The following is a 16,743-nucleotide window of genomic DNA, read 5'->3' as shown; positions in this document are numbered from 1 at the left end:
TGAGGATAAAAATACAGGTTAACTACATAGTATTCACATGGGACTGGAGCCTACTTACTATTCTTTAGTGTCATGCATTTCCCAATGGAAACAACATGTATTTTACCAGTAGGCACCAAGTGAAAGTGACACATTGTGGATAAAATGGATCCATAGTCTCTGTGTTTGAAGTTTGGTGTGAAATACCAATTACAGGAGTAGTTTATCAGAAAACTAGCCCAGGTTAATAAAACATGCATATTGTTTCCCAAGTGGATATTTAATAAGGTGCATGAAAAGAGTTGATATGCTCCTTTTAGATACCAGGTTTCACAGGATTATAAAGCTGGAAGGGACTTTAGAAATGATCTGATGTAACTCCCACCCACTGTTTTGTAGTTGAGGAGCTTCCAGCAAAGTCAGGACTCAAATCTGACCTCCTGTCCTCAGGTGGGTCTCTCCCTTTCCCGGTAGTCAGGGGAAAATCCTATAAATTGGTATTAAATAATTCCCACTGATGTCACAGTACAATTGAACTCACTGCAGTTTTTAGCACAGCTGCCAGCCGGAAAGGTCAGGAAATGCTTCTCCAAGTGATTCTCTTGGATTGAACTTGTAAGATACAGTGGGAAAAGCATGAGATTCAGAAGCTGAAGTCGAGAATGTGAGTGCAGGCACTTGCTATTGAGGAGCTGTGTGCCCTTGAGCCAATCTTCTACCTTCTCTGAACCTTAGTGGGTTCATCTTCACATGGGAATGATAAAAATTCCTGCCTTGAGAGGCTGGTGAGAGGACTGGATGGTTTAATAGGAGTGAATGTGCTTGGCAAGCTACAATGGCACTTACAAAGATTTAGTTCTTACTGTCATCATTAAGAATTATTTATTAAACCACCAAAGAAGCACAGCGGGTGTCTGGGCCTTAAGCAAGGCAGGAAGCAGGGAAGACCATGGGCCACACCCACAGTAGGGGTTTTATCTCCTAAAGACCCAGTTTTTACCAGCAGGTAACCTTATTTGCAAAACCCATTAAGTCAACCTGCCTCAGCAGTGAAACAACTCCGTGTTCTTTCCTTGGTAACTTCTAGCAAATTCTTAATATTCTGAAACACTTCACTTTGGATTTATCCTCTTCTCACTCCTCAAGAACTGAGCTCTCACATCATCTAGAGCATCTCTGTCCAATAGAAATACAATGCAAGCCACGTCTGTAATTTTAATTTTCTTGTAGTCACATTTAAAAAGAAAAAAAAAAGCAACAGGTGAAATTAATTTTAACAGTATATTTTATTTAACCCAATATATCCAAAATGTTATCAGTTTAAGATATTAATGAGATAGTTATCATCCCCTTTTTTTTCACACTAAGTCCTCAAAATCCCCTGGGTGTTTGACACTGACAGCACACCTCAGTCGAGAATAACTACATTTCAATGGAAATAGCTACCATATTGGAAAGACATGTAGGTCTAGAGCCTGGCAGGGTGACCACACCTACTGATAAAGCAGACTGAGAACATTTAACTTAGGAACTCTCCATGGAAACACTTAAGAACACTGAATGAAACAATCATGTCCTAGCACATAGATGGGGGAGGGAACCCTAGCAACAGAAATGACAGCCTAGCAACACTAGATGTTGTACGAAAGGGAAATTAGAAAACTATTACTTTGAAAAGAAGCATTTCCGGGAAGGCCATCTTTTTCTATTTTGTTTAATGTGAAATAAGGAAACTGATCACACATCTACCCAAATATACATCTTATAAGGCGCCACCCTCATTATCTCTTTATCCCACAACCCAGACACTGACATATTTTGTCATGTTGTTGATGCTATGGTTCTCACTTAGGAAGACAAACAGTAAAGCATGACATGGGGCTGAGATGTCATATTTCTTCCCATGGCATAGCCTGCCTTGTGAGCCTCATGGGTCACCATAAAGAGCTGAATTGCACACAGCAGGTTGGTCATCAGAAGTCTTCCCACGTCATTTTATAAAAATACCCTGCCAACTCCTGGACAGGACCTGGTCTTACAGGCCTGGGTTCCTAGTTCGTTTCTATTTCTCCTCTCTTGGTTCCTCTTTCCCATGAAGATGCAGAAGCTCCTTGGTCCAGCAGACTAAAAGCTAAGGATGAGGGATGCCCAGAACCTGACCTCCCACTCCACTATCCCCGACACCCAGTGATGGGACATCTTTGCTCACCCTCAAGGCTGCTCCTTTTTCAGAAAAGTAAGAATAAGGATGCCACAACCAGCCTAGCTCCACCTCTCTGAGCAAAGATGACAATCATTATGTCTTTCTTGGCAAGAGCTGCCATGCCCCTCTTTTCATTCTCTAACCTCACGGTCTGGTTACTCTGAACCCAATGCTTCCCTAGTGTCCACCTCCATTGAGAAGGTCTGGTCCCTTTCTCACCACCCCTTGTCCCCTCCATCCCAAGTGACCAGATGGCATAAGGTCTGAGTAGAATATAAAACTGTGAGCAGAGGGCAGTCAACAGTTGTGAACAATAAAACCACAAAACAATGGAGTTTGAATAAAGATTTTACTAAAATCCTTCACTTTGTTTGTCATACTTTTGCTTACAATGCTGTCTATGAGGAGGCTCCTGGGTGTGTACATGCGCGCCTATCACTGGCACGGTTTGAAAGCTATCGTACTGGGTGTGATAACTAGTGAGAAAGCCAGTTACGGTGTCTGGATCAAGTATATTTTCCATGAATGTCCAGCTCAGATGAGCCTTCCCTGACCATTTCAGCTGAAAGGGGTCCTCCCTCCTCTGTAGCAGAATGGATGCTATTCTGCTTCTCAAACTTAAAAATGCCTACGAATCCCCTGGGGATTTTGTTCAAATGCAAGTTGTGATTTAGTAGATCAGGGGTGAGCCTGAAATTCTGCATTTCTGAGATGCTTCCAAGAGATGCTAAGGCTGCTGGTTGCTGACCCTACCTTGAGCAAGGCAACAGCTCACTCAGTGCCTCATCACAGATTCCAGGGGTATGAAAGCGACTTGCCTCCTTTCCTAGATGGTAAACCTTTTTTTTTTTCCTTTTACCATTTATTTTTTTATTGAAGTATAGTTGATGTGCAACATTGTGTTAGTTTCAGGTTTAGAGCACAGAAATTCAGTTATACATACATATATATCTATTTTTTTCAGATTCTCTTCCCTTATAGGTTATTACAGAATACTGAGTAGAGTTCCTAATGCTATACAGTAGGTCCTTGTTGGTTATGTAATTTATATATAGTGATGTGTATATGTTAATCCCTAACTCCTAATTTATCCCTCCCCCTTCCCCCTCTGGTAACTATAAGTTTGTTTTCTTTGTCTGCAGGTCTATTTCTGTTTCGCATATAAATTCATTTGTAACATTTTTTTTAGATTCCACATAAACTTTTTGAGAGCATATTCTTTTTAACATGTTTTCCTTACTATGATTTTAAGCAGATGTTTGTGGAAAACATGACGAAAAGGTTATCATTGGTCACTTATTTCTGTCATTTTATCCTCAGCAACCGATTACAGTGACCACAGAGTGATTCGGCCAATGGGCTGCTGATGAATCTGCAGGTGTCAACAGGGGATGAGTGAGAACCTGCCTTCAATCCCAGCTCTCTGCCCTCCCCTCAGTGGGATTAGAACTCAACCTCCAGTTTTAGGCCCTACTCTTGATACCTGACCAGACAGAAGTAATATAATGAGAACATAAATGAAACAAATCTCCCTTTGGTTTTACACTTTGAAGTCCGGGTGTCATGGTTTGCCTGCATGATGACCTTGATCTCAGATTCTACCCTCCCTTTACTATTATCAAGTTTGTTTCTGGTCCCTGCTTAGATTCCGGGGTTCTTAATATGTTCCTCTTTGTGATGATGTGCCCTGGCCTTGACCCTCTGCCAGCTGACTTGCCCTCTTCTGACCTGTGTGATAATCCAGGACTCAGGTCAGAGTCCCTCAGACTGCAGACCCCACTGGTGCCCTCAGTCTCAACTTGATCCTATAAACGGGACCATCATCACAGCTGGAGCTGTCAGAACAAACTCATCTAATGGAAACTTAGCCTGGCTGGTGAAGCCTTGCTTTAAACTTTGCTGTGATGCCTTATAGAATGGGGATCAGTACAATTTTCCCACTCCTATGACAAAGGATTAAAAATTCATCCTCTGAGTATGGAATAAAATTCTCCATCTTCGTTCATTTCTCTCATGGCTATATTTTTTCTTCCTCCAACTAATCAATTCATGCTCAATCCATAATACCCACCTTTCTACTAGCAGATCAGAGAATGGGATGAAATGATAGTTTCCAGGGTATTTGGACATAGTTCCTTGATCAGAACTTCAGGTTTCCTCTCCCTTACTCATTTGATTCCAATCTGAATTAATTAATTAATTAATTTATTTATTTATTTATTTATTTATTGACATATAGTTGATTTACAATGTTGTGTTAGTTTCTGCTGGACAGCAAAGTGATTCAGTTCTACATATAAATATAGACATATATTTTTTCATATTCTTTTCTATTATGGCTTATTACAGGATATTGAATAAAGCTCCCTGTGCTACACAGTAGGACCTTGTTGTTTATCTACTTTATATATAATAATTTGTATCTGCTAATCCCAAACTCCTAATTTATCCCTCCCCAATCTTTCCCCTCAGGTAACCATAAGTTTGTTTTCTATGTCTGTGAGTCGAATCTGTTTCTGTTTTGTAAATAAATTCATTTGTATCATATTTTAGATTCTACATATGATATAGATAGATATTAGTATATCCTTAAGTAATTGTAATGATTGTTTACTTTTCAGAATCAGGAACACAACTAATATTTATGCTTTCATTGGGACTGTGTTATATTACCTGTTCCCATCTAGAATTCAGTTGTTGAAACCTGACCATCACCAACCGATTCAGGAAAAATCCCATAGGATATCTGTGGCTGCCACTCTTAATAGTAGTACATCCCCTAGAGATATGAAACCCTATGGGACATCCTTCCTAATTTATAACAACAGACCCAAGTACTAAAAATCACTTTGGAGAGTTTTCTAGAATTGACCTACATTTTAAAAAATGATTGTTATTAATTTTACTTCGGTAAAACAGCAAATTAATTAATCAGCTGAAAACTCTATCAAGACAAAGGAAGGCTTTACAAATCCTTTCCCCTCTTTCCTGAAGGATCATTTCTTCATTGTTACTGTCACACTGATGCAGTGATTATGCCATGAACTAATGAAGGAAGTGATGAGGGACTGTTCTGTAACTGTTACTGCTACAATGGCTACCTTCGTGTTGAGTATTGACTCTCTGCTACTGAGAACAAACCTGGAAAGTAGAGAATTGAGCCCAAAACTGATATCTTTATTCATAATTGTTGTCTAGGCTGCAGAAAGAGGAAGAGACTGCTATTTACACGGATGAAATCTCCTAGGCTGGGGGCTCAGAAAGGTGACTCTTTCCTTCTTAAATAATGTACATCTTTGTTGTACAGTAGAAACTAACGCAGAGTTGTGGAGCAACTATACTCTAATAAAAATTAATTTAAAAAATTTTAATTAAGAGGGTAGGTCTCATGTTAAGTGTTATTACCATAACAAAATTTTTTTAAAGAATGAATTAAAAAAACCATCATATTATACACTTTAAAAAAATGTACTTGATGGGAAGTCAAATCAAAGTCAGCTCAAGCCTTTTTAGACTCATATTCACTGTAGATCCTCCTTTTTTCTATATATGCCTGATTTTGACTGACTAATCCTCACCCACCCCACACACTGCCCACTGCTCTGTTTGTGTAGAAGGATTCCCCTGACAGGAAAACACTGCAAGTACATAAAGTAAGCAAAAGAAGTAGAACTGATTCAGACAGCCTACTTATGAATCATAAAAGGGGGAAAACAGTTTGACATACTTCAGAGAATTTTTAAATAAATGTTTAAAAAAATTTTTTTTAATGTAAAAAACTGAAATGTTGTCGTGAGGTTGAAAACTGTGCAGTGTCACAACAGATCTCGAACATCCTAAAGATCCAGGCAATCCCCAACTGGGAAAGGTTAAGGAGTTGATCTCTTCTGGCAGAATGTAACACAGCCCTGTTCCTCAACAAGTGCAGGCCTGGATACAGTATCTTTGTATAGTGTTTAATTCAATTTCCAGCATATTAAATCAGTGACAGTGTAACCCAGGACAAGCTTTTAAATTAAAAGCAAATCTAGCTCTGACAACAGCCTTCTCCTTGACCTAATGGATAGTTCTTTTTAAGCCTGTGAAGCATTGTTCCTATTTGTTAATCCTAGCACTCCAGCTGTGCATACCACCCCCCATGAAATGCAGAAGGCAATTCTGGCTTCCCAAGTCTATATGGTACATGTCTTAAAATTAGTGATATGGGACACTTTGAACATCAGCTTCAAATACTCAGATATGGGTTTTAATGAAAATGGTTTAATTTGATTATAACTAAAATTTGGAATGATACAAAGTAAGTTGTATTATACAAATAAGCTTAAGATTCTCTCTCCACATATAATACCAATTACTGGGTTTCGGACAGTAATACTGTCAACTCTGGAAACCCCCTGTAGATCCCCTTTGACTGACTTATACAATGCTGTAGTCATGGCCTTAGAAGAACAGACTTTCTGGTGCATATACTCTGGGGACTGGACAAGCAAAAAAGAATTCATAATAAGAGCAGGATCAGAATTTTAAGCCTGGAAAGAACCTTGGACACTATTTTTGACTAATCACATCATACAGGTAGAAAACTAAGACCCAGAAGGAGGAAACCAAAAGAAGACCTAAACTTGGGGGGCCATTGGCAGATGCTATCACATGTAAACCCAGGACAGTAGATGACTGCCGGGGGTCTGAGCCCCCAAGTGGCCAAATCATCTGATCCCCTTTTAGTCCAGTTCCCCAAAAGGCAGCTGCCCCTCTAAATAAGATCCATTGCTGATACACTAACTGTGACCCTCTGCCTTCATCTCAGGGTTAGAAAAGATCTACCGTTGTCCTTCAGGCCACCTCTTGCCTCTAGAGGATTTCTGGACTGATCCATTTCCATTTTAACCCATCTTTATTATCCCTCACCATCAGTAATTGTATGAGTTCTGTATGTACACTAGACATGGAAGTAATGTTCTATGGTGATAACAATTATGGTGCTGATGCTCGTGGTCATCATAATAGCAGAAGCTACAGCTTTTCTTTGAGTAGACAAGTAGGAGCACCAAAAATCCCCCAAATCATTCTGTATACAGGTGTATTCTCAGAAGGTCAAGAGTACGTAAGAACTAAGTGAAAAATATCTATCCCAAAGCTTCCCCAGTCTGACTTTTCTATCAGCAAGAACAGGTAAGTGAAGGTGAGCGTCTAGCTGCATCTTTCTCAGAGGATAACTAGTATTTTGTGAAATTCAGCCCCACTTTCCTAGCACTAGTAACCTACAAAAGAGCTGCGTGATTTGTTGTATCCTTTCTAGATAACGTGGCACCTTTTCTGATTCACTGTACCATTAGCAACTCAAGAAGCAACCAGGCAGCAAGTGCAGCTACACTCATGCAAAGAAGAAATAATAACCCCTGGGCTTCATTCACAGATCAGCAAATATTCACTGAACATGTATGCCTACACACGTAAGATCCACAACTACTAGAGTAACCTCCTGAGGATTTGCCCATGGTCCTACTTCCCGACCAGCCATGCCAACAGTTCCCAAGGACACCATCATACAGCTGGAAGGAAGTCACATGGTGTGGTAGTCAGAATTACGCATGCCATTCAAGAGAATACTTCCTGTTGAGAATTACTGAATGTTTTTCCCATGAAATCCATCAACATATTCCAACTATTTTCCAAGATCATACCTGAGAAGCATGACTAGCACCACACTGCACCTTCTATTTGATAATACGTCAGAGTAATAAATCTGATTCTAATACCTAGTCTTCCTTCCATAAGCTTAGAATGTGTGCTATTCAAATTCTAAAACAAGTCAGGGAAATGTGCTAATCAGATTGGTCTGGGATTCCATATAAAGGGGAATCATTCTAGTATTTATCTGTTACTCAGTGACTGGTGCTATTTAAATTCATTGGTAGACTATTCCATTCAAACTGTAAAAATATAGAACATATTTAACAGAAGTCATGTACTTGGATATTCAAACAATAAGGACCTTTTTTGTAAGTGACTGAGCAAAGACCTTCACAGTTACTGACCCAAGGATTGTGGACGCTATTCAAAAATGATAGCATCCATTTGCATAGATACTACTTTCAATTGCTCTGAGAGTAGCCTGCAATTTCATGGGGTATAATAAGTATAACATTTTTTTTTACCCTTGTAAGTGTATAGTTCAAGTGAATGGAAAAATTACAGCTTTTGCATTTATTACAAGGATACTGAAATAGTTATATTTACCACACAGATTTATGCATAAATTATTCCAGCTCCTACAGAAACCCAAGTAAATGGACAGAGGACTGTCTGATTGTGTGTGGATTTATATCTGTGAGCTAACTCAGAGATTTAAATACCAAGCTCAGCACTCAAGGCTGTGGTGTGGATTTGTGATGCTCCAGGGAAGATACTGGGTCCATAACCAATGAATAGATTTCAAAGTGACACAGCTGCAGTAATTCAAGCAAACTCCTACTTCTTTTATGCAAAAAAAGCAAAGGTTAGTTCATTATGTTTGGAGCAGCATGTAATGATAGAAATTGTCATAAAATTTCAGAGCTGGAAGATGATCTAGTCCAACCCTCTGTATAATAAAGTATCTTTTACCATAGTTCTGCTTACAGTTTTCCAAACTATGCTTAGACACTCCAATGATGAGGAACTCGTTACTTCTAAGGAATCTTAGCTGAACTACTTATGACTACTTAAAAATGTTTTCCTTACATTAATTCAAAATTTCTTCTTGTAGATCCTATCCATTTTGTCCCAGAGGGCTGATGCAAAAGTTTCTTCCACATTAGAATCCTTCAGTACCAGAGAGCTCTCAAGTTTTCAGGTTTCTCTTCTACCAAATCATCCTCAGTTACATCAACAATTTCCCATGTGCCCTTTTCTCCCTCCCACCTCAGTACTGAAGTCTAGCCTAGAATCTGTGCAGAACCACGTGACCTAAAGAGAAAAACATTTAAAATTCTGTCTCAATTTCCACATAGGCAAAATGTGTCACCTCAAAGATGAGTCTGAGGGTCACATAAGAAAGAAAACTTGGAAACCCTCTGTAAATAGAAGTGTTACACAAATACAAGGAAAATTTTTCTAAGGATTTCAATAAGATGAAGCCCACCATATCCTAAGGAAAATCTCTTCAAAAAGTAACGCAAAATAAACTTGCGCCAATAATTTACTTTGGTATAAATACAATGAATTTCAACCAATCTGTTTACAACTCTCCCACGATGTTGGGCCTATTTATATGCTCCAATTACATCCACACTCAATGCATTTAAAATCAATGGACTTTTATGAATGAAAGGGGCATGATCAAGTTAGAGAGGGATTGATGACATTTCCTCTGAATCTTTCAACGTTTTGCCACTCCTTTGAATAAAACAAGATTTTCACACTTTTGTCAACAATCCTCACCCTTATAATCCTTCAGTGGTTTCTCAATGCCTCCAGAATAAAATCTAAATTCCTTTCATTGTCCAGCCCAACTAATTCTCCATCTTCACCTCTAGCTACTGTCTCTCAATTGCTCTCTCTGTTCGAAGGGCACGTTTAACCTGCCTTATTCTTTCTTGCCTCTCTGCCCTTTTGCACAGTCATATCCAAGCCCTCACTGCCAACCTCCACTTTATTCCAGTAGCAGACCTGCCCACCATCACAACCTCTGCTCAAACATCTTCTGCTCCAGAGTCTTACATGAACCACGAAGGTGGCTTGAGTTTCCTGTTTCTATCAGAGTGCTTATTTCCCAGTACTGAAATTGTGTGTTTACTGTTCCATCTTCCTCATCAGACAGTAGATTCCTTGAAAGAGGGTGTGTACTTTATTCATCTTGGGGTGATTAGTAACTAGCATAGTGCCTTGCGTAGAGCAGGTACTCAATACAGATGAATAGATGAATTAATAAGCAGTAGAGGGAACACAGATATATGGGAAATGACCATTCAATAAACTCAGGAAAGGGCACCAATCTTGCTTGACCTATATCAGAATTCAGAACTAACTCAGTATCAATAAGGTACTTTTTCAACACTCGCAGCTGTACCCAGTATGTTATTTTCCTACCCATTCCTTATCTCTAGATTTTTTAATCACTTGCAAAGCACTTTCTGCTTATTCACATACATTGTGCCATTTAGTCATTAATGCCACTACAACAACCTCAGCGTGTCCAAATGGTGTAGGAAGAAGAACACTGGTCAGATGATCTGAGTTCCAGCCTCCGTTCTGCCATTGGACCACTGGTGTGTATTAGAGAAACATCCTAACTTGTCTAAACTCAGCTGTCTCTCGAACTTTGCCAACCTTAGTGAAGGTAAGTTGTCATTTTTATACATTGTTGTCCTTATTATCCAAATTGGCATTTGGAGGTAGCTAATTGAACCAGAAAAATACTTTAGGGTAAGACAGGCCTGGTTTTGACTCTGAGCTACATCACATAATAGTTGGGTAATCTTGTGCCAGTTACTTAATCTCTCTGAGTTTAAGCAATCTTGAGTAATCTTTGAGTAATCTCTCTGCCAGCTTTCTTATAGACAGAGGTACTAATGCTTAGACGAGAGAGAAGTATAAAAATATTTGTAGATGTTTAAAGTGCCACATAAAATTCTTGTTATTATAATTCTTGTTTGGGCAGGTTGAAGAATGGCATAGAACAATGTTTCTCAAAGTGCTTTGTGTGCCACATGATTACAAGAGAATTGAATAGCTGTGCCTTTAAAAACTTACTGACAACTGCACAACAGCTTAGTAAGTAAAGGCTCTGAGAAGTCCTGCTGTGGAGAGATCTGCTTAATTCTGCTTAACCCGTCATTTTCCCAAGTACCTGAACATGGGACACATGTTAATACCTCGTGGGGGATCAAGCATGAGAAACACAAGAAAGCTGTTCTTCCATCAGGTGACTCTCACAATAAGATATTCAGAAACAAAACCAAAAATGGTAAAAATACTCCGCATTCTACCATCCACGGAGTTATCATTTACCATGTGCCTATTTGCTAGAAAACAACTAAATATGTACGTACCTACACATATGTACATGTGTAGGAGAAATTCAGGTCAAACTTGAAGAGTAAGTCATAAACTCTGAAGGAAGAAGACGTCCAGATATAATCGATCGTGGGTATTATGAAGACTATAAGCTGTTCTGATTGCATGTTTCTGATTCCCACTGGCTGAACTGCACCCTTAGTAACTTCTGGAATCGTATGATGTGACAAGAAAAAAAAAGTACTTCCTCATTCATTCACACAGTTCCTTTAAAGTCACAATTGCTCTTTTCACATGGTAGCAAAAATTCACTTCAGTATTTCTAACGGCTCTTTCCCAGTATCAACTCCTGCGACTTTAAAAGCTGCCATTAATTTTTCCATTAGTAAACGTTAATTAAAATGAATATGTACCATTGCTTTCAGCAGTTGCATTTGTAATAAATGTATGAATACATGCAAATCTTGTCCAAAATGTTTCAAACAGCTATTTCTGAGCAAGCAAACACTTTGATGGTATTTCAAAGGATTTTATCTACAGAGAGCTTTTAGAATCTGACCCTTACCTAAAATAACTTGAATTCCATGGAAATACAATGAACAGTTACCAACCTAGCTAAAATCTATTCTATTGATCTTAGAAAGTAGCATGTTAAAACATGAGTAATGAACTCTGAGCTTTGAACCATTGATACCTCGGTCTTTCTGCAACATTTGTGTACAATGCATTGAAAAGAAAAGCTTGAAAAAGCAGAGGGATGCTCCTAATTAAGGAATCACAGTGGTCAAAGATAATGGTCTAATACAATAATCTGAGATGAACTGCATTTCACCAGTTTATTATCAAAGATGCACCCATCCCCCCAAGTTCCATTCAAATCTTCTACACTCAGAGAAACTGAAACAATTCGGAATGCATCTGAGCTTTAAATTCCAAGAACTCTCTGACCCCATTTCAATTTCCTACATTAGGCTAAAGTTTTTTTTTTTTGCTTTGTTTTTAACATTGTAAGGAGAAAATAAATGAGGCTGAGTCTTAGATCATGCTTCCACCAAGTTACCCCACCATCCTCCAAATATCTTAGCCAGAATCCAAGAACAGTAAGATTAGATAATTCAGATATACATTATTAAATACATTATTCTGAATATGTAAACAAATATAAAAAAACATATGTGTATATATATCTAAAGAAATACTATCTCCTCCCAAATGACCATGTGTTAGCAGAATAAACTTTGAAGCCTTTAAGGAAAATATTGTAGAAATGCTTGACAAAAAGGAGCCATGTGTGACCATAGTTTCTCCAAGGGTTGGGCTGGTGAATGCATTTGTCTGACAGCCTGCGGTTTTCCTTCTGCACTGAACCTTACCCATCCCTGCCCCCCACCCCTCCATAGCTTTGCTGTGTGGCCAAATGACCCAGTGGCTATGGTCTCGCTGAGATGTGTTGAGGCCCTTTTCTTTTCCTAATTATTTCTCACTTTCCATATTTTATGTCCTGAGATATTAAACATCATTTCTCAATTGGGAAAATGTTTGGTCTAGAAGGTCTAGTAAACACAACTAGAATTTGATATTCAATTTTTCATAAAGTATAAATCGGTAAGAAACATAGATAGTTCTTCAGTTAATAGAACTGAGAAATGTTTGCATTATTTACATAAATCTAGACATTTTAAAGGTAAAAGTGAGTGATTTCCAAATTCTGCATGAAGTCTGCAGAAGTTAAGAAATGGAATGTTAAGCTTCATTTACCACATTATCAGATTAAAACTGCTAATCATACGAATCTCAACCCGTAAATAATTCCAGTAATTAAGTCAAGCCTTTGAGTTCTTCATCACACTCGAAAAGCACCAAGCTGCAAGCCTTTGTAACAGTCAACCATGGGAAATATAGCTATCACATTTAACTGACGTTTCAAAAAGTCCTTTAAGTCCAAAGCATGGAAGTTTCCAACATCAGTTTGTCTGACTGCATATCATATAGCACTTTACCAGAAAGTATCTGCTTGGAAAAAAAGTTTCTCAGTTTGAAAAGTCACTGTCTGTGGCAATGCTTACCCTGCTTTACAAATCAATGGTCCCGGAAAAGACTGAAAAATAATCACACTTGCTCTTCTCAATGAAAACACTACACTTCACCGTAAAGAAAAGGATGATTTTAGTTCCATTCCACAAATTATCTGAGTTGTAGCAGAGTTAATGACTCATAATCGTTTTGTTTTTTTACTCACAAAAATAACTACAAATAAAATTGAAAAGGACACTGGCATAGCAGAGTGTAGTCCCATATCAGTGCACTTGTGAGGAAGTTTTCTCATTTTACTTTTACTTACTAAGTTATTTTAAACACCCCCCCCCAAAAAAAGAAAAACCCAAAAAGCAAAACTCTGGGATGTTAGCATTTAAATGCTTCAACACAAAGAATTCTTGTAGCTGTAAAATATCACTTCAAAAAGCTATCAAAAACATATAAAACCTGGAGAAATGCATTCCTGAGCATGCCACTTCATTATATTCCTAAATCCAGGCTGTGATGGTTCCAGAGATGATTCCCTCTGCCCAAAGGAACCATATTCCAGTTTGTACTCCAGTTTGTAAGTGGAAGTGATATCTGTGTAAAGACTTGGTAGATCAGGTAACAAGCAGCAAAGCAAGTCAATGAAGATGCCAAGTGTGGTCAAAGTTTACAAGATGCACCACCCTTTTCCAAGGGTTCTTAGTTATCCCAGAAATCAGCTGAGGCGACACTGCAGGATAATCAGAAAGGGCACCACTCGAGTAAGTCTGGGTCCCATAAAGTGTACTTACTGGTATTTGGAGATGGATATAAAAATAGATATAGATGTACACAGTCCCCCCCCAAAAACAAGTGTGTCCCTTACTAAGCTCTTTACTTGAAGCACAGTACTTCTCTAGCGGTGAGAATTAAAATGTGGGTACTTTTGAACAGCAATAGCTCCATCTAACTAGAATTAGCAATTTTTCTCAGGGAACAAAAGAAGCCATCCAAACTGCAACACACACCTCAAATTCAACATAATTAAAAAGGATTTTTTAGAAGATGTGATAGGAATCCTCTCCTACTCACAGAAACAGAATCACTAAAAATGGGGGGGGGAGCGGGAAGGGGGGTGTAGCACATAGAGAAGCTGGTCGAACGGAGTGGGAAGACAAGGGCTGAGCGCTCAAAGCCACTTTGCTGCCTTTCCCTTGCCCCTCACTTCTCTCCCACCCTAGGTTGTGATCACAAATTTAAAACCAAACCAAAGCAAAACAAAACAAAACCCGGAAGGAGTGTGACTAGGGTTACTACCACGGCAACCCTCAACGATTTTCTTGTGCAAAAGCAAAGCAGTGGGGATGCAGGAGCGGCAACAAATCTCCCTCTTCCCCCACCCCCGATACGGTACCTCCAGATCTGCCCGAGCTGCAAGACGTGGATAAGCGACTGCAGGAGCCAGAGGCAGAAGGAGCAGGACGCAGACCTGCGCTGGCCGCTGGCCCGCGTGGCCCCAATGCTGTTGCCGCCGCTGTTGGTGGCGGCGATGCTGCTCTTGCTGGCGTTGGACGCTTGCCTCTGCGGCGTGGAAGGGCGAGCCTCGCCTTCCGCGGCTGCAGAGCCGCTGCCGGCCGCCGTCTTACAGTCGGCTCCGGGCTGCGGGCAGCTGGCGGCGGCGGCGGCGGCGCTGTCCTCGGTGCTGAAATCGTGGGCAAACCAGCGGAAGCTGAACACTTGCACCGAGAGCGAGCCGAGCACCACGAAGAAGAGCGTGAGCCCGAACCACCAGCGCTGGCCGCGCAAGTAGTAGTCCACGGCGAGCCAGATGTCCGTGCCCACGTCCGCGAAGTACACGGCCACGGCGACCAGGATCCAGAGGCAGTCCCACAGCGAGTAGCGCCGCTGCTCCGTGCCCAGGCGCAGGCACAGCGCCGCCGAGCCCGCCCCGCCGCCGCCGCCCGGGCCGCTTGAGCCCCCGGAGCCGCCGCTCCCAGAGCAGCAGCAGTAGCAGCGGCAGCAGCAGCGGCAGCGCGAGCAGCCGCCGCCGCCGCCGTCCGGGCAGCAGCCGCCGCCCGCCGCCTCCTCGTCCTCGGCTCCCGACCCCGACGGCAAGCCCGGAGCCAGTCCCTGCACCGAGCCCGAGTGGTCCGAGTTCTGCAGCGGGGTGAACGCCACGTCGCTGCTCTTCTTCATTTTCAGCCTCCCGTCTGACTTAGCGGCCATGATGCCTCCCAAGCGGAGCAGAGCCCTCCTTTATGTGGCACCTTTCCCCGCTGTGTCCTCCTCCCGCCGCCGCCTCGCCTCGCCCCGGCTTCCCTCCCTGGCGGCGCGGCTCCCCTGCCGCTGCCCCTGCGCCCGCTCCTGCGCCGGCTCGCCCGCCGCCCGCCGCCCGCCGGGCTGGGCGCTGGGCCGGGCTAGCGGCGCGCCCGGAGCCGGCAGGAGCGCCGCCTGGCTGCCTGCGCGGAGCCAAGCTGCTCGCGGCGCCCGGCGCGCGCCCCTGCCCGCCGCCCGCGCTCCTCGCCGTCCCGGCCCCGCGGCTGCCGCCCGAGCCGCCGCCGCCGCCAGCAGCAGCAGCAGGAGCAGCAGCGGCCGCCGCGGCGCCCCTCGGACCTGCACATCCCTCTCCTCCCCGCGCGCGCGCTCCCTCCTCCCGCTGCCGCTCCTCCACCAGCTGACTCCGAGGGAGAGGATGACCTCATCGCTTCCCTTCCAGCTGCCAACGCTCCCACCCCGGCTCGGGAGGGGCGAGGGAGGCGGAGGGCCCCGGAGGAGGGGCCGGGGCCGGGACGCGCGGCCGAGGACTCGGGGAGACGGCCCAGGGCCCGGCCCACGGGGGTTCGGGGACCCATGGGTGGACGTGACCGGCCCTGGGGGAGGGGCGCGAGGGCGCAGAGGGGAGGGGGCCCCGCGTCCAGCCAGCGCGGAGATCGAAGGAGGCTGGGGCCCGGCGGGTGTGGCAGCGGCGAGGGCTGGGGAGGCGCAGGGCTCTTTGTGCTCGTTCCGAGCAGCGGGGACCGGGAGGAGGGCTGGGTGTGCAGCTGCGGCCGGCAAGGGTCGGGAGGCTGGGTTTAACTCGGACGCCGGGGCCCCGAAGGCCGGCAGCGGCAGTGGGTGTGTCTGGCCTGGGAGAGCTGGGGACGGAGAGGGCGGCAGGACGCGCGAGGGCGCGGAGCGCGCAGCCGGGCGGCGGAGGACGGGCGGGCCCGCAGGGAGCCCCGAACCCGCGCCCTCGGGGGAGGAAGCGCGCGGCCCGAAGGCTCCGGCTTCTCGCGTAGGCCGGGCGCCCGGGCTCGGGGAGGTGAGGAGGCGGCTCGGCCGCTCTCCGCTGCCGCGGGGCCGGTCCCCCGACGCGCTCTCCGCGACCGGGAACCGGCCAAGACCGGAGGAACGGCGGCGGTGCGGGCCGCGTCCTCCCGCAGGTGGAAAGCGCAGCACCCCGGGCGGCGGCTCTGGGCGCCGAGGGCGGCGGGGCGGGGCCGGCAGCGGCGGGCCTCAGTGCCCTGGCCCGCGGGCCGGGAGTGGCGGAGATCGGAGCTGACGCCGCCTCCTGGGCTCCA

At 43.6% G+C, this 16,743-nt stretch overlaps 1 protein-coding gene across 1 annotated transcript in view; it reads right to left on the bottom strand.

The window, feature by feature from the left end:
* XKR4 (XK related 4) overlaps positions 1-15,409 on the bottom strand; it is a 322,931-nt gene extending 307,522 nt beyond the window's left edge. The window contains exon 1 of the mRNA XM_060116110.1: positions 14,598-15,409. Coding sequence (XP_059972093.1) covers positions 14,598-15,409 — 812 coding nt within the window. The remainder of the gene's footprint in view (positions 1-14,597) is intronic.
* Positions 15,410-16,743: the final 1,334 nt, after the last annotated feature.

This window comes from Mesoplodon densirostris, chromosome 13 (genome assembly GCF_025265405.1).
Source record: "Mesoplodon densirostris isolate mMesDen1 chromosome 13, mMesDen1 primary haplotype, whole genome shotgun sequence".
Lineage (NCBI taxonomy): Eukaryota > Metazoa > Chordata > Mammalia > Artiodactyla > Ziphiidae > Mesoplodon > Mesoplodon densirostris.
Note: the sequence above shows the minus strand (reverse complement) of the source record. Positions and strands in the feature narration are given on the sequence as shown.